Source organism: Fringilla coelebs (assembly GCF_963513975.1).
Source record: "Fringilla coelebs genome assembly, chromosome: Z".
NCBI lineage: Eukaryota > Metazoa > Chordata > Aves > Passeriformes > Fringillidae > Fringilla > Fringilla coelebs.
In genome coordinates, this window is record NC_140031.1 from 83,305,423 (window position 1) to 83,322,547 (window position 17,125).

Consider the following 17,125-nt stretch of genomic DNA (forward strand, 5'->3'; position numbering starts at 1 on the left):
CGACTGAGTGCTGTGGTTAATGCCACAGCACAGAGGAAAAAACAGCTTTGTGTGAGGCACGTTGGCCTTCCTGCATTGCTTACAGCCAGTTTAGTGACAGAAAACACGTGTTCACCCACCCTGGCCTTGGGTTTATGCTGTTAAAGAGTCTGTACCTGTCCTCTCTCAAGTGACAGGTGTTGTAGTGTTTTCATCTACAGCTATTGCTTAATTTTGAAGGGAGAAATGTCTCCTGAGTCTAAAATTCTGTCATAGCTGTACTCAATACAGCAAATCACAATGTCTTTGGCTGTTCATAATCATTAACCCTTTTTCAGGGTGGTTTGGATGGGCTGTTCCTGGGGTGCCTCCAGCACAAGTACCAACCAAGCACAAAATACTGATTTTTATTTTGCAAGCACACTGCCACGCTCCTTTGTTGTGTCTTTTCAGCTTTCTTACAGTAGCGCCAGGTAACTGCAGCTTCTGTGCTGGCCTTTCCCTTGTTGGGGCAGAAATCAACACTCACCTGGCCAATCCCACCTGACACCGTGAGCTACAGCATGCAGAGCTGCTGTGCAAAACCCTGTGATGTGAAAACACCACCTGGGCACACACAAAGCCCCCATTATTCTGTTTGGAGCCTGAGTGCTCTGCAGTGCCCGGTGAACAACACCAGGTGATGCTGAGGCGGGGCAGGAATGAGTGTCAGTGCAGCCTCCCTGCCATTCTGGCTCCTCGCTGTCCCACCTGTGAGCTGGGGAAAGAAGAGAGCTGGGCTTGGCACAGGGCTGAGAGGGACCTGGGGGTGCTGGCCAGCAGGGCTTGAGCACGAGCCAGCCGTGTGCCCAGGTGGCCAAGGCGGCCAGAGGTCCTGGCCTGGCTCAGGAATGGTGTGGCCAGCAGGAGCAGGGCAGGGATTCTTCTCCAGTCAGCACTGCTGGGGCAGCACCTCGAGGGCTGTGTCCAGTCCTGGGGCGCCCCAGTCTAGGAAGGACAGGGAGGGGCTGGAGCGTGTCCAGAGAAGGGCAGCAAGGCTGGGGAAGGGTCTGGAGTACGGGTCCTGTGAGGAGCAGCTGGGGAGCTGGGGGTGTTTATCCTGGAGGAGGCTCAGGGACACCTCCTCACCCTCCACAGCTCCTGAAAGGTGGCTGTGCCCGGGGGGGCTCGGGCTCTGCTCCCAGGTGACACGGACAGAACGAGAGGACACAGCCTGAGCTGCGCCAGGGCAAGGCCAGGCTGGACATCGGGAAAAATTCTGCACTGAAAGAGGGGCTGGGCACTGGAATGAGCTGCCCAGGGAGGTGTGGAGTCACTGTCCCTGGAGGAGTTCAGCAAAGCCTGGATGTGGCACTGGGTGCCAGGGTTTAGTTGATGAGGAGGTGTTGGGTGATAGCTGGGACCTGATGGTCCCAAAGGTCTTTTCCAACCTGGCTCATGCTGGGATTCTGTGATTTAGGAGCATACCCAGAAGGAAGGGTGCCTGTGCTTTCTGGGTGTGATCAGAGAGCTGAAAGTGCTCTGGGTGCCTTTGGGAGCCCCATGGCTCACACTGGACCACCCATGACTGGGAGTAGGCTCGGGGCTGCCCCTCACAGGAGACTTGGCCAGGGTTAGGGACAGGACACAGACACGGATGTAGGTGGCTGAGAGCAGCATGGAAACACAGCAGTTAAACACAAGCAGTATTTTCCTTCTTCCCCTGGTGCTGTGGGGACCAATGTCCCGTTGTGATGTCACCTCCTGGTGCAGGGTGACAAACCAAGTGTCTGACTGTGACATCGCTGGGGGCTGTGTTGTGATGTCACATCCCTCCCTGACTGCACGGGGGCACTGGCAGGGCCAGCGTGGCTCCAGCCTGGACTGTTGCCAAGCGAGGCTCTGGGGCCTGGAGAGTCCAGCCAGGTGTCTCCTGGAGCCGTGGGCTTACACTGGGAATTCCCTGCCGTGTCCCGAGCCCTGCCTGGTGTGGGCAGCGGGCACCGTGGCGCTTGCCGCACTGCAGGTGAGCCCCGTGGGGATGTTTTCCACACGTGTCTGGGGCTCGGAGAGCAGGGAGGGTGTCCTCGGGGGCCTGGGCCTTTCTTCCTGCCCTGCATCCCGCAGGACACCCAGCACCCACGGCCTCCCTCCATCCCGCAGCGCCTGACATGCTCTGGAAGCGCTACAGACTGGCAGAATCACCGAGGCTGCAAGAGACCTTCGAGATCCCCAAGTGCAGCCGCGGGCCCTGCCCCGCGGCCGCTGCCAGCCATGGGGGGCATCCTGTCCTCGTACCTGCCCGCGGAGCCGCCGGCCGCCAGCAGGGCCACGCAGACGGACTGGAACTGCCCGGTGTGCCACAGCGTGGAAGGCGACACGGCCGCCGTGCCCTGCGGCCACCGCTTCTGCCTGGGCTGCCTGCTGCGCCACACGGCCGGCAGCGCCACGTGCCCGCGCTGCGCCAGCCCCGTGCTCAGCGCCCGCTTCTCCGTGCTGGGCCGCAACGACTTCCTGCAGTGCCTGCTGAGCCCGGCCGGGGCGCCGCCCGCGCCCGCCGCCTGGGCCCGCCGCGCCCTCTTCCGCCTGGTCTACACCGGGCCGGCCCCGCGGGCCGCGCTGGCCGCGGCTGAGCCGGCGGGCCCCGAGGCCGAGGAGGAGTTCCCGGTGGAGCTGTGGGCAGAGCTGCTGCACGGGCACGAGCGGCTGCTGGAGCCGGTGCGGCCCTGGCTGCGGCACAGCCTGGACAGCATCTACGGCCCGCACTGGTGGGAGGCGCGGCAGGTGGAGACCATCGCGCTGGCCACGCTGTGCATCTGCGGCCCGGACCGCGCCGAGCTCACGCACATGCTGCAGAGCTACCTGGGCGACTACACCGCGCCGCTGATCCACGGCCTCATCCACGTGGCCGTGCACGGCTGCAGGCAGGCCTGGCTGCGCCGGCGCTCGCCGCCGGCCCCCGAGGGCGGCCCGGACGAGGCCGAGAGCCCCGCGGCCAGCGCCGGCCCCTCCGCGCCGGGCGGGCCCCCCGGGCTGGCTCCGCACCCCGCGGGGCCCGGCCGGGGGGAGCGGCCCGGCCGGCCCGAGCCCGGCGGAGCCGGCCTTCCCCCGGCCGCCCCCGCCGGGCAGGAGCGGCCCCGCGGCGGCCCCGAGCAGCGCCGGGCCCGGGCCGGGCCGCAGGAGGACGCGGTGGCCCCGGGCCCCTCCGCGCCCCGCCGGGGCAGGAACCGCCGGCCCCCGGCCCGGCCCCGCGTCACCCGGAGCCCGGAGGGCAGGGGGGCACACAAACCCCGGCGCCCTTTGAGGGTCGGAAGGAGGAAACCAAGGAGGAAATAAAATTGTGCCGTTTCCGTGACACAGTCTCCCCCCTCTCCTGGAGCCGTTCCATCGTGCCCACCTGTGAAAAATGCGTGTTTTATGATTGGCTTTTCGCAAATAGTACAGTGAATATTATACGTGTTGTGTTAGAAAGTTATGCTGTATTAATTCTCTGAAGTAGTGTGGTAGATATAGTTTTAGGTTATAACAAATTGTTAAACTAGAAACTATGCTATGTAGGGTACTTTTTCTAAAGAAAGGACTCGCAGTGAGATAGCAGCCACGGGACACCTAAATCTTTCAGAGAAAGAAAATTTATTGCTCCATTATCAGGAGAAACGAACATCTTCCTGCCTCACTCAGCCATTCTTAATCAGGCTTATGAGGAAGAAGCTGACAGTGACCAGACCGAATCCTGTGTGTGAATGGAATTTACTCATCATGTATGAGGTGTATGAATATGCAACAGGCTGTTGCTTTTAAGGGTTAATCCTCTGTTAATGTGGGTCCTTTTTGGGCTTATTTTGCCCAGAAAAAGGTACCTGGGCTGTCCCTAACTCTTTGTTTTTACTGTCTCATGTTGTCCCAATCCTAATTGTCCAAATTATTATTACTCAGATTGCTATTTTTCTAACCATGTTATTACTATTAAACGTTTACCATTTTAAAAACAAGCGATCGGTGTTTTTCACTCCGCCGATGGCTGGAGATCCCGCGTGAAGCCCTGAGGGAGTGCCTCCTGAGTGCAGAGAGAGATTGCTGTGCCGTGTCCAGCCAGAAGAACTTCCCATCCCTCCCAGGCCCCTTCGGTCAGCCCGTGGTTGACATCTCTCTGCTTTCGTGTGAGACATCATCAAAGCAGGGGCCTGGGAATTGCCCGGGAGCCCTGGGAGGGCAGGAGAACACAGAGGGCCAGAGGTGGGTCTGAAGAACGCCAGTCGCTTGGGTTTTAGGATTTTAAGGGTTTAATAGTAAGAAAATGGTTATAAAAATAGTAATACAATTAGAGTAATAATAATTTGGACAATTTGAATTAGGACAATATGAGACAACAGAAACAAAGAGTTATGGATGTCCAGGTACCTTTTCTGGGCAAAATAAGCCCAAAAAGGACCCACATTAACAGAGGATTAACCCTTAAAAGCAACAGCCTGTTGCATATTCATACACCTCATACATGATGAGTAAATTCCATTCAAACACAGGATTCTGTCTGGGCACTGTCAGCTTCTTCCTCTGAATCCTGACAGCGCCTTCTGATAAGAGGGCAATAAATTCTCTTTCTCTGAAAGATTTAGGTGAGTGCTGTCTCGCTGCAAGTCCTTTCTAAGAAAAAGTATCCTACATAGCATAGTTTCTGTTTTAACTACAAAAGTTACCTTTTTAACTACACGACTGCCTTTATCATATTATTAAAATGTTAATACAGCAAAATACATATAGTAAATATCTGCGCAGAGCCATGTATATATATATGATGCACTTTTCAGAGTGGGTGATGTGCCCAGGTGGCTGCACAGAGGAGCAGGCTCTGCTCGGCGGCTGTGGGTTTACAGCGCGGACACGTGGGATGCGTGCTGAGGTGGCCGAGGCAGCACGGCGGCTGGGAGCGCCTCGCTGTGTACGAAAACAAAGACAGTGTAGGAAGTCATCTCACCCACAAGGAGTTGCAGCTAGCAGGGCCAATCACCCGAGATGAGGAACAGGCCTGACTTTAGCAGGCCCAGCTGTACCCAGAGAGGAGTGCTATACAAGAGTGGGGTGGTTGGCTGAGAACTGGAGTCAGCTTTGTGAACAAGAGTCAGAAACACCAAGACGGCGTGAAGCTTTGTGACAGGAGACAACAGCCTGGAGCCCCTGCGATAACCGCGCGGGGCTTTTTGCCGGGCGGCTCCGGAGGCACGGAAGAGCAGCCGCAGGAGGAGAGGGGCTTGCACCGTCCTGGAGCCCCAGCAGCCCCGGAGATGGATCCGGCCCTCCGTGTGCCGGCACTGGAGAGAGACGGGCCGCGATGCCGCGGCCGTTCCCGGGTGCTGCGGGCAGCCCCGCCCCGAGCCCACCGAGCGGCTCCGGCCCCGCGTCCCACGGCTCTGCCGCGGCCGTGTGCGGGACCCCGGAACAGAGCCCGGGGGGGGTTTGCAAAGGCCATGGAGAACGGAGCAGCAGCGAGCTCTGCGCACTCCGCCAGGGCCCGCGGGCTGACGGCTGTCCGCTCCGAACGGCTCCGGCACGGCACGGCACGGCACGGCACGGCACGGCACGGCACGGCACGGCACGGCACGGCACGGCACGGCACGGCACGGCACGGCTGTCCCCGCGCCCCGCCCACCCGCGGCGTGCGCCCCGCCCACCCCCCGCCGCGCGCCCCGCCCACCCCCGCCGCGCGCCCCGCCCACCCCCCGCCGCGCGCCCCGCCCACCCCCCGCCGCGCGCCCCGCCCACCCCCGCCGTGCCCCGGCTGTTCCCGCGCTGCCCTGTCCCCCCCTGAGCCTGGGCTGTTCCCTTCCTGGGCCCGGCCCCGTGTCACGGGGCGCTGATTGGCTGGCGCGCGGCCCGGAAGCGGAAGCGGCGTCGGAAGCGGCGAGACGGCGGTGATGGCGGTGGAGCTGGAGGTGGCGGACGGGCAGTGCCGGCTGCGGCCCTTCTCCTGCGAGCTGGGGCTGCTCTCGCGGCCCGACGGCTCGGCCGCCTTCCTGCAGGGTCTGTGGGGCTCCGCTCCTCGAGGCTTCCCTTCCCTTTCCCCAGGGTTTGTGGGTCTCCGCTCCCCGGGGCTTCCCTTTCCATCCCTTCACGCAGGGTCTGTGGGGCTCCGCTCACCAGCGTTCCCCTTCTTTCCTTACTGGGGTCCGTTTCCCAGCCTTCCCCTCCTGAGGCTTTTCTTCCCAGCCTATACCGGCTCCACTTCCCGGGGCTCCTCATTCTTTCCCAGGCCTTCCCGCAGGGTCTGTGGTGCTGCCCCTTCCAGGCCCCCCTTCTCTGCCTCGCAGAGCTCGCCTGCTGCACGTCGCGGGGCTCCCCTTCTCCCCTTGCCAAGTCCCGTTCCCACCCTTCCCGCGGGGTGCCAGGGGCCTCCCGTTGCTGGGAGCGGCCTCCTCACGGTGAGCTCTGCTCTCTGTGTGCCCAGGTGACACCTCGGTGCTGGCCGGGCTGTACGGCCCCGCGGAGGCCAAGCTCAGCAAAGAGCTGCCGGACCGGGCAGCGCTGGAGGTGCTGCTGCGCCCCAAGGTGGGGCTGCCAGGTGGGCACCCGACATCCTGTCCCTGTCCCAAAACGGGTTCTTTCCCCCAGAGTGGAGCTACTTGGTTTATTTACAGGCCTTTATTTCAGTTTTGCTGGGTGACAAACCCACAACTCCAGCACAACCGAGCCCTTTCAGTGCTGACACGTTTTATCAAACAGGGGCACTGCAGTGAGCCGGTTCTGTGGGTAATTAGTGCCCTCCTGCTGCTGGGTAACGAGCCCCTGGCTCTGTCGCTGCTCTGTGCCCGGGGGTCCCTGGCAGGAGCGCCCAGCACGGGGCTGCTGAGCCGGCCCAGCCCAACCCAGCCCTGCCCGGGGCAGCCGCGGGGAGCCGGGGCGGCTCTGCCCGAGGGGGCCGGGGGGGCTCTGCCCGAGGGGGCCCGGGGGGGCTCTGCCCGGGGCCGGGGCGGCTCTGCCCGGGGCCGGGCCCGCTGTGAGCTCGCTGTGGTGCTGGGTGCTGGGTTAGAGCTCCCTTCCCGAGGCGGCGGTGCCCCGGGCTGCCCGGGCTCGGGGCTCTGGGAGCTGACAGCCTGTCCTGCGCAGGCGTGCTGGAGCGCAGCCGGGAGCAGCTGCTGCGGCAGACGTGCGAGGCCGTGCTGCTGGGCACGCTGCACCCGCGCACCGCCATCTCCCTGGTGCTGCAGGTGCTCAGCGACGCCGGCTCTGTATCCTTCCCTCTGTGGGCCGGCCCTGGGCGGGGGGACGGGAGCTCCTGGTGCCGTGGGTCCCTTGACACGCCAGCTGCTCTCCTGCTGCCTCAACGCCGCCTGCATGGCGCTGCTGGACGCGGGGCTGCCCCTCGCCGCCCTCTTCTGCGGAGTCACCTGTGCCCTGCAGCCCGACGGCGCCATCCTGCTGGACCCCACGGCGCGACAGGAGCAGGTGAGCCCTGCTGGGAGGGCCCTGCTCTGGCTGTGCCCTCCCAGCCCTCCTGACCCCTGTTTCCGCAGGAGGCACGCGCCGTCCTCACCTTTGCCATCGCCAGCAGCGAGAGGAAGGTGCTGATGGCCACCACCAAGGGCAGCTGCTCTGTGGAGGAGGTGAGGGGCTCCCCGGGGCGGTTTTGGGGTGCGGGATTCCCTCACAGGAGGCCGCTCACAGCCAGCCCTTCTCCCCGGTCCCGTGCAGATGCAGCAGTGCCTGGCTGCAGCCCAGCGCGCCGCCAGCACCATCTTCCAGTTCTACCACGACTCCGTGCGCCGCCGCTACTCCAAGTGCTGAGCCGGGAGCACCCTGCGGGCAGCTGGACTGGCCTGCGCCCACAGCCCGCAGTAAAGGACCCGTTTCCCTCCACTCTGCCTCCTGAGTCCATCCTGTACCACACGGCCTCCTGAGAGGGGTACACACGGCGACACTTCTGAGGATAGGTGGCCCAGGACCTGCTGGCTCCTGAGACCCCCGGGGTGGGGACACACGGACACGGTGTGGGCACGGACCTGTGCTGGTACACCCAACATGGCGGCCCCGGGGTGCCGTACCTGTGCTGGTACACCCAACATGGCGGCCCCGGGGTGGTACACCTGTGCTGGTACACCCGACATGGCGGTCTCGGGGTGCCGCATAGTCCCGGTACGCCCAAAATGGCGGCGCAGAGGGTGAAATAGTGCTGGTGCACCGCTGTGACCTTCCGAGCATGGCGGCGCTGCGGCGTGTCGACTCCGTGCCTTCCTGGGCGGGGCCTGTGTCACCGCGACCAATAGGGAGGCGGTGTTGGGCTGGACCACGTAGTGGGCGGGGCGGTGCTGGCCCTGCTCTCCGCGCATGCGCGGTGGTTGAGGGTGGGGGGGATGTGGAGTCAAAGAGAAGAATCAGTGGGGGCAATAACGGGGGGCAGTAACGGGGGCAGTGGGGGTGCGGGGGCAATAACGGGGGCAGTGGGGGGCGGGCACCGGGGCGGCCGTGGGAGCTGAGCCGGGCTGGCGGAGGAGCCGAGCCCCGGCAGTGAAGTTGCTGTGCCCAGCAGTGCCAGCCCGCAGAGACAGGGGGAGCGCGGCTCCCCTGGAGAGCAAAGCCGCAGGGCTGCGGGGCAGCTGGAGCGGAACGGGCAGAATGGGGGGGTCTGTGTGTGTGGGGGGGGGAAGGGGCTGTGTGCCTCTGTCTGTCTGTCTGTCTGTGTGGGGAAGGGGCTGTGTGCCTCTGTCTGTCTGTCTGTGTGGGGAAGGGGCTGCGTGTCTGTCTGTCTGTCTGTCTGTCTGTCTGTCTGTCTGTGTGGGGAAGGGGCTGTCTGTCTGGAGAAGGGGCTGTGTGTCTGTCTGTCTGTCTGTGTGGAGAAGGGGCTGTGTCTCTGTCTGTCTGTGTGGGGAAGGGGCTGTGTGCCTGTCTGTCTGTCTGGGGAAGGGGCTGTGTGCGTCTGTCTCTGGGGAAGGGGCTGTGTGCCTCTGTCTGTCTGTCTGTCTGGGGAAGGGGCTGTGTGTCTGTCTGTCTGGGGAAGGGGCTGTGTGTCTGTCTGGGGAAGGGGCTGTGTCTCTGTCTGTCTGTCTGGAGAAGGGGCTGTGTGCCTCTGTCTGTCTGTCTGGAGAAGTGCCTGTCTGTCTGTCTGTCTGTCTGTGTGAGGAAGGGGCTGTGTGCCTGTCTGTCTGTCTGTGTGAGGAAGGGGCTGTATCTCTCCGTGTGTGTCTGTGTGTGTGTGGAAGGGGTGGTCTGTCTGTCTGTCTGTCTGTGTGGGGAAGGGCCGCCCCCCTCACGTGCCGCCCCACGTGACGGCGCACGCGCCCGCCCCCCCCACGTGACGCGGCGCAGACATGGCGGCGGCGGCGGCGGCGCTCCGGGGCCGGCGCTTCAAGTGGTCTCTGGACCTGGGGGCGGCGCCGGGGGCTCGGTGAGGGCCGGGGGCTCGGGGGGAGCCGGGACACCCGGCACACCGAGCGCCCCCGCTCACCCGGCCCGCTGTCCGCAGGCCCCGCGGAGCCGCCGAGGGCCGCGGCCCGCTCGGCTTCGCTGACCGGCAGCTGGGGGAGGGCGGCGTCCACGAGAGCGACAAGATCCTCATGGAGAAGGTGTGAGGGAGCGCGGGGACGGCCGGCACTCCGCGGGCTGGCACGGGGCTGTCCCGTGTCCCCACACAGCCCGGGCACTCTGCAGGACTGGCCGCTGGCCCGGGTTCCCGCACTCCCACGCCCGGGCGCAGCCCCTGGCTCGGTCCCCCCGGTCCCCAGCGGCGCTCCCTGTCCCAGATACGCGGGTGCCCGACCCCCCGGACGGCTGTGCGGGCTGGTCCCTGCCTCAGCCACCCTGCCCCGGGTCCCCCACGCCCCGGCTCCCGTGGGGGTGGTCCTTGCTCCGCGTCCCTCCTCTGCCCCGGCCGTGCCGGGCCCCCAGCCCCGGGCACGCGTGACGGGTGGGCCTGCGCTGCGATCCCCCGAATGCCGGTTCCCCATACCCGCCCTTGGTCCCCCAAATGCCGTGTCTCCATGCCCCCGGCACCCCAAATGCCATGTTCCCATGCCCCCCTGTCGTTGCAGCGCTGCTGGGACGTGGCTCTGGCGCCGCTGAAGCAGATCCCCATGAACCTGTTCATCATGTACATGGCCGGCAACACCATCTCCATCTTCCCGGCCATGATGGTCTGCATGATGGGCTGGCGCCCGCTGCAGGCCCTCATGTCCCTGTCTGCCAGTGAGTGCAGCCCCTGCATGGGGACAGCCCCACGGGAACTGCCCCCCGGGTGTCCCCACAGCCCCCTGGGTGTCCCACAACCCCCGTAGTGTCCCACAGCCCCCTGGGTGTCCTCTCAGCCCCATGGACAGGCAGATGTCTCCCACAGCCCCGCAGTCACCTCCATCATTCCCCTGTGCCCAGCACTCCCCCCGTGATGCTGCCCACCCCTGTGCCTCCTGTGCCAGCTCAGCAGCCTGGGGGTCACTGAGAGGCACCCCGATCCCCTCTGTCCCCCAGCCCTGAAGGCCCTGGAGAGCTCAAGCCGGCGGGCACTGCAGGGTCTTGTCTTCCTGGTGGGCAACGGGCTGGGACTGGCACTGGCCCTCTACAAGTGCCAGGCCATGGGGCTGCTGCCCACCCGCCCTTCCGACTGGCTGGCCTTTGTCACCCCCCCGCAGGTGAGCCCGGGGTGCCGGGGTCACCCCGCAGGGTGAGGGGGGTGCTGGGGTCACCCCTCGGGGTAGGGGGGTGCTGGGGTCACCCCGCAGGGTGAGGGGGGTGCTGGGGTCACCCCGCGGGGTGAGGGGGGTGCCGGGGTCACCCCGCGGGGTGAGGGGGGTGCCGGGGTCACCCCGCAGGGTCGGGGGGGGTGCCGGGGTCACCCCGCAGGGTCCGGGGTGTGCCGGGGTCACCCCGCGGGGTCAGGGGGTGCCGGGGTCACCCCGTGGGGTGAGGGGGGTGCTGGGGTCCCCCCGCGGGGTCGGGTGGTGCTGGGGTCCCCCCGCGGGGTCGGGGGGTGCTGGGGTCACCCCGCAGGGTCAGGGGGGTGCCGGGGTCACCCTGCGGGGTCGGGGGGTGCTGGGGTCACCCCGCAGGGTCCAGGGGGGTGCTGGGGTCACCCTGCCAGGTTGGGGTGTGCTCGGGTCACCCCGCAGGGTCAGACACCCAGGGCCCCCCACTCACCCCTTCCTCTCTCCCCTCTCTTGGCAGCGAATGGAATTCACTGGGGGGGGCCTGATCTTGTGACCCCCCCCTGCGCCCACCCACCAATAAAGGCAATGGCAGGACGGTGACATCATTTCTGGGGGGAATTCTGAGGGTTTGGGCACTCAGCCCAAGCAGCACTGAGGTGGTGTGAACTAAAAAATGTTTATTGGGCTGTACTGGGACAACTGGAGTGCCCTGGGAACCCTGGGAGCTGCACTGGGAGCACTGGGAGCTCTGGGGCCTGTGATTACTCTCAGAGCCACAGGACCCCTACTGGGAGCCATACTGGGAATACACGTGTGGCCTGCATGGGGAGAGCTGCAGCCTGAGGCTGGCTCTGTACTGGAAGCACTGGGTTCATACTGGGAACACTGGGAATCACACCAGGATCTGGATCTGACTGTAGGTCACACTGAGAGCACTGGGGCCATACTGGGGTCCTGCCAGAAGAGCTGTGGCTCACTAGCATTGTGCTAGGAGTGCTGGTGGTGTGTTGGAAGCAGTGGGCACAGACTGGGATTGTGCCAGAAGACCTGTGGTGCAGGCCAGTATTGTTCTGGGAGCACTGGGCCCGCACTGGGATGGTGCTGGCTGTGCCCACACCGCTCATTTCTGACACATTTCACCATTTTACTGTGGTAGTTCTCCCATTTTGACAGTTTTTCTCACCACTTCGTGCCATTTGTGCCCTTTTCCCTTGTTCTTTCATACTTTTTCCCCCACTTTTGCAGTAATTTCTTCTGCTGTTGCTCCCAGTAGAGCCCAAAGCTCTGCTTTCCGCTATGGACCAGTGTCTCCCAGTATAGCCTTGTGCTCTCTCCAGGACTTTTGAGTGTGATCCAGGACTCCAGATGATGTCATCATGGCCCAGAGCCCAATCCCAGTATATCCCACCAGTTCCCAGTGGCACCCCAGCGGCACTGGGGGCAGGGATGGGGCAGGGCCGTGCAGTGGAGACAGGAGGATGTCACTCCTCACTCAGTGGACGGGCTGTGGCATGTCCCAGGGTGTCACCCCAGCACAGTATTTCCCGGTGGCCACACCTCCCACAGACTCATCCAGGCTGGACAATCCCCCCCAGCCCATCCAGTCCAGCCTGTGCCCATCCCCACCCTGTCCCCAGCTCAGAGCTCCGAGTGCCACCTCCAGGTGACACCTGCAGGGCTGGGCACTGCAAACCCCCCTGGCCAGTTCCAGTTCCTGAGCCCCCTTTCCATGGGGAAATTCCTGCTGTGCCCACCCTGAGCCTGCCCTGGCCCAGCCTGGAATCATGTCCCCAAGCTGCTGCTCTGCTCTCTCCTGGCAGTGTTCCCTGTCCCTCCAGCCATGTCACCAGGGGACACTGCACACCAGTGGCACTGGGAGGGTCTCCTTCCCCTGTGTGCCCCAGCCCCTGGAGTTCTGGCACGGCCATGGTGCCCCTGGAGCTCAGACACCTCTGCTCATCCTGCACAGCCACGGGGAGTCACAGCAGGTGTGACAGGAATGACACAGCCTGCCCTGGGACGGGACCTGTCAGCAGAGGAGACACCGGTGTGGGTGACAGGAAAATCAGAGAGCTGCACGAAACTGGGATGGCTGGGTCATTCCTGGGAACACCAAGGCACAGAAACAGCTGCTCTGAGGGGCACAAGTGCCTGGGGATCCCATGTAGATCCCAGGTGGATCTTGGAGGGGTCGGGGCCTGTGCTGGACCTGGGGACTCCTGTGTGTTGAGTTACATCCTTTCCCCAAGGTCAGCGTGTGGCATACACGTCCACCACAGCCAGAGCCTTGGGGCCCTGACCCTGCTGTCAGCACTGTCCCCAGCGCCAGGACCCGGAATGGACATCCCTGGGCCAGAGCAGAAGGAAATCTCCCTTCTGAGGTAGGAGAGGAAAAGCCTGTTCCTCCCTGAGCCACCAGGTCAGCTGAGCTCAGAAATGCCCTGGCTTGCGTTTCCCAGGGAATGCGCGCCACGGGCAGATGGATAACTTCCCTGCATGCAGCAGGCACCCGGAGTCTCCAAGGGACTCTGTTCTGCTCCCAAATCATCACCCAGTTCCCAAAGCTGAGCTGCACTTCCAGGGCCCCCAGCCCTTGAGCCAAGGGCAGGTCCTGGTGGCTCCTGGGCCACCTGAGCTGGCACAGCCCCACCTGCCCCACCTGCAAACACGTTTTTGTGTTCAGCTGTGGGATCCTGGTGTGTGCAGTTCTCTGGGAGAGCCTCAGGCCTGATCCAGCTCCAGGGCCTAAAAAGGAGCACAGCTAATGTCAGCACTGGGGTGTCTGATGGTTTGGGCTCTGCAGAGCCTGCGGGAGCTGGGCCGGGCAGGCTGCAGAAGGGAACACTGGCAGGGGATCCGTCCGTCCGTCCGTCCGTGCGAACATCCCCGGGGCTGCCGGAGCACGGGCCGGGCTCTGCTCGGTGCCGCCGGTGCCGGCAGCAGCAGCGGCGGCCATCAGAGAAAGGGCGGCCAGGGGCAGGGCAGCGGGAGGAAGAACTCGTGTCCGTGGAGGGGCAGAGCCCTGGAACGGCTGCCCGGGGAGGGCCGGGAGTGTCCCTGTGTGGAGACATGGCAGCCCCAGCCGGGCACCTGCCTGTGCCCCTGCTCCTCTGCCCGGCCTGCCCTCCCCTCCAGGGCTGCAGGCAGCAGCCGGGGGAACAGCCCCGGCCCCTCTATCGTAGCAGTGACGATTACAAACAAAGCAGGACCAGGGCCGTGGCACAGCTGCTCTCCCGTTTATTTCCGTCAGACTGTTGGTGAGCTGGATGCGGGGGGACTGGGCGTTCACACGGACGGGTGGGTGAGCTGGGCGGCCAGAGTGTGGGACGAACAGGGGCTTTGTTCACAGCACAGGGAGCGCTCCGTCAGGGCCACGGCGTGTCCGCCCCGCGGCTCCCCCGCGCTGCCGGCCCCGCGGCGCTGCCGGCTGGCCACGCCGAGGGGACACCTTCGGGAGCCACGTGGCGCCGGCTGCGTGCCGCTCCCGCCGCGGGTGCCCGGCGCCGGGGAGAGCAGCTGCGGGTCATCCCGCCGGCCCCGAGGGCTCATATACTGTCCAGCTTCTTCAGGATGAACGGAGCTGGGGGAGAAAACAACGCTGAGTGGGGCCCGGTCCGCGCCGAGACTGCTGCGGGTTGTTGCAGCAGCTCAGACACCGCCCCGGGGAGGCCGGGCCCCGGCGGCTCCGGCACGGCACCGAGCCGCGGCACGTCCCGGCAGCGCGGGGCCGGCCCATCCCCGGGCACGAGGGCCCAGAACAGGCCCGGAGCCGGGGCCCGGCACACGCCCGGGCCGCGACACCCGGTCACTCACTGATCCGCAGCAGTGCGACGTAGATGACGAAGTTGCGGACGGAGGCGAGAACGTCGCGGCGCATCTTCCGGCGGAGCTCCTCGGGGTCCATCTTGGGCCCCAGCCCCTCGATGCGGAACATCCCGGACCGGAGCTCGATCCCGGTCCCGGTCCCGATCCCGACCCGGCCCCGGCGCCGCTGGCGGCCACGCGCGGCGGAAACACGTGACCGGACGCGCCGCGCCTCGCGTGACCCCGGCGGCCGCATGCGCACGGAGCGCGGGGACGCCACCGGCGCGCAGATATAGCGTCACTTCCGGCTGGGCGTCAGGGGAGCGGGAAGGTGCTGGGGACCAGGGACAGAGGGACAGGGATGGGGACAAGGGACAGAGGGACGGGGAACAAACAGAGGGACGGGGATGGTGACAGGGAACACAGGGAGCGGGACAGGGAACAAAAACAGGGACAGCGACAGGGCCAGCTCGGTCCGCGGCGTGTCGCGGACAGGGGCAGGGCCGCTCGGGCGAGGCTGTCACAGCTCCCAGAGCCCCGAGCCCGGGCAGCCCGGGGCACCGCCGGCTCGGGAAGGGAGCTCTAACCCAGCACCCAGCACAGCGAGCTCACAGCGGGCCCGGCCCCGGGCAGAGCCGCCCCGGCTCTCCGCAGCTGCCCCGGGCTGGGCTGGGCTGGGCTGGGCAGGGCTGGGCTGGGCCGGCTCAGCAGCCCCGTGCTGGGCGCTCCTGCCAGGGACGCCCGGGGCCAGGGCAGCGCCCAGGGGACAGCCCAGGAGAAGGGAAAAACTCCTGGGGACAGCTGGGCTGGGAACAGGGCAGGGACCCAGGGACCCCCGGGCACTGAGCAGCGACAGAGCCAGGGGCTCGTTACCCAGCAGCAGGAGGGCACTAATTACCCACAGAACCGGCTCACTGCAGTGCCCTGTTTGATAAAACGTGTCAGCACTGAAAGGGCTCGGTTGTGCTGGAGTTGTGGGTTTGTCAGCCAGCAAAACTGAAATAAAGGCCTGTAAATAAACCAAATAGCTCCACTCTGGGGGAAAGAACCCGTTTTGGGACAGGGACATGAGAGAGCACTGAGAGTAACAGCATCCCAGGATATTTGGGGCTGGGAGGGATGTCTGGGGATGATCTGGTCCATCCCTGCGCAGGCAGGGAGCCGTGGTCAGGGGCACAGGCAGGTGCCCGGCTGGGGCTGCCATGTCTCCACACAGGGACACTCCCGGCCCTCCCCGGGCAGCCGTTCCAGGGCTCTGCCCCTCCACGGACACGAGTTCTTCCTCCCGCTGCCCTGCCCCTGGCTGCCCTTTCTCTGATGGCCGCCGCTGCTGCTGCCGGCACCGGCGGCACCGAGCAGAGCCCGGCCCGTGCTCCGGCAGCCCCGGGGATGTTCGCACGGACGGACGGACGGATCCCCTGTCAGTGTTCCCTTCTGCAGCCTGCCCGGCCCAGCTCCCGCAGGCTCTGCAGAGCCCAAACCATCAGACACCCCAGTGCTGACATTAGCTGTGCTCCTTTTTAGGCCCTGGAGCTGGATCAGGCCTGAGGCTCTCCCAGAGAACTGCACACACCAGGATCCCACAGCTGAACACAAAAATCAGATTTGTTTCCCAACATGCAACAAGCCAATATTTACACACTGGAGAGAGACACTGAGTATTTATTTCAGTTGTGCAAACGTGGGTGCTCAGTGTATTCCACAACTCCAGCACAACCGAGCCCTTTCAGTGCTGACACGTTTTATCAATCAGGGCACTGCAGTGAGCCGGTTCTGTGGGTAATTAGTGCCCTCCTGCTGCTGGGGAACGAGCCCCTGGCTCTGTCTCTGCTCGGTGCCCGGGGGTCCCTGGGTCCCTGCCCTGTTCCCAGCCCAGCTGTCCCCTGGAGTTTCTCCCTTCTCCTGGGCTGTCCCCTGGGCGCTGGCCTGGCCCCGGGTGTCCCTGGCAGGAGCGCCCAGCACGGGGCTGCTGAGCCGGCCCAGCCCAGCCCAGCCCAGCCCGGGGCAGCCGCGGGGAGCTGGGGCGGCTCTGCCCGAGGGGGCCGGGGGGGGCTCTGCCCGAGGGGGCTCTGCCCGAGGGGGCCGGGCTGGCTCTGCCCGGGGCCAGGCCCGCTGCGAGCTCGCTGTGCTGGGTGCTGGGTTAGAGCTCCCTTCCCGAGCCCGCAGTGCCCCGGGCTGCCAGATCAGCCTTTCCTGGGGGAGCTGTGACACCCTCCAGCACTCAGAGCACAGGGAGTGCTGCCCGAGGTGCAGAGGGCTCCAGGGGTGCCTGGGAGGAGAGCAGGCAGACAGGCACAGCCCGGTGGCTCCACTCAGCATCCCCACAAGGTGCCTGGGCTCTGCAGCCAGCCAGGTATGGAAAGGGATTTCTCTCAGCTAAGCTGCCTGTGACCCGAGGCAAAGGCAATTACAGAGCAGCTGCTCCCACTGTGCCCGCGATTACAGGGCTAATTGAGCCTTCCTTCCTGGCTGCAGGCCTGGCCAGCTGGCCCGGGAGCAGGGAGCAGCCTTCCAGAGCACCCAGAGTGACAGCAGGGGTGCAGCCTTCCCAGAGCACCCAGCAGTGACAGCAGAGGAGCAGCGTTCCCAGAGCAGTGCCCAGAGCACCCAGAGTGACAGCAGAGGTGCAGCGTTCCCAGAGCACCCAGAGTGACAGCAGAGGAGCAGCCTTCCAGAGCACCCCAGAGTGACAGCAGAGGAGCAGCGTTCCCAGAGCATTGCCCAGAGCACCCAGC

General features: G+C 65.0%; 3 protein-coding genes across 3 annotated transcripts; 2 read left to right on the forward strand and 1 right to left on the reverse strand.

The window, feature by feature from the left end:
• The first annotated feature begins 5,848 nt into the window (after positions 1 to 5,848).
• EXOSC5 (exosome component 5) lies at positions 5,849 to 7,803 on the forward strand. Its single transcript, XM_084225398.1, has 6 exons — positions 5,849 to 5,976; positions 6,401 to 6,514; positions 7,060 to 7,181; positions 7,258 to 7,398; positions 7,467 to 7,556; positions 7,645 to 7,803. Exons 1-6 carry the CDS (start codon positions 5,871 to 5,873, stop codon positions 7,735 to 7,737), a joined length of 666 nt encoding a protein of 221 aa, XP_084081524.1. The 5' UTR covers positions 5,849 to 5,870; the 3' UTR covers positions 7,738 to 7,803.
• A 1,406-nt stretch (positions 7,804 to 9,209) lies between these two features.
• On the forward strand, positions 9,210 to 11,231 carry EMC4 (ER membrane protein complex subunit 4). The gene is made up of 5 exons (XM_084225108.1): positions 9,210 to 9,334; positions 9,413 to 9,512; positions 9,978 to 10,131; positions 10,411 to 10,571; positions 11,104 to 11,231. Exons 1-5 carry the CDS (start codon positions 9,258 to 9,260, stop codon positions 11,137 to 11,139), a joined length of 528 nt encoding a protein of 175 aa, XP_084081234.1. The 5' UTR covers positions 9,210 to 9,257; the 3' UTR covers positions 11,140 to 11,231.
• A 2,575-nt stretch (positions 11,232 to 13,806) lies between these two features.
• TOMM5 (translocase of outer mitochondrial membrane 5) lies at positions 13,807 to 14,629 on the reverse strand. The gene is made up of 2 exons (XM_084224986.1): positions 14,400 to 14,629; positions 13,807 to 14,166 (listed from the first exon to the last, which is right to left on the reverse strand). The coding sequence occupies exons 1-2, from the start codon at positions 14,518 to 14,520 to the stop codon at positions 14,132 to 14,134; spliced, it is 156 nt and encodes a 51-aa protein (XP_084081112.1). The 5' UTR covers positions 14,521 to 14,629; the 3' UTR covers positions 13,807 to 14,131.
• Positions 14,630 to 17,125: the final 2,496 nt, after the last annotated feature.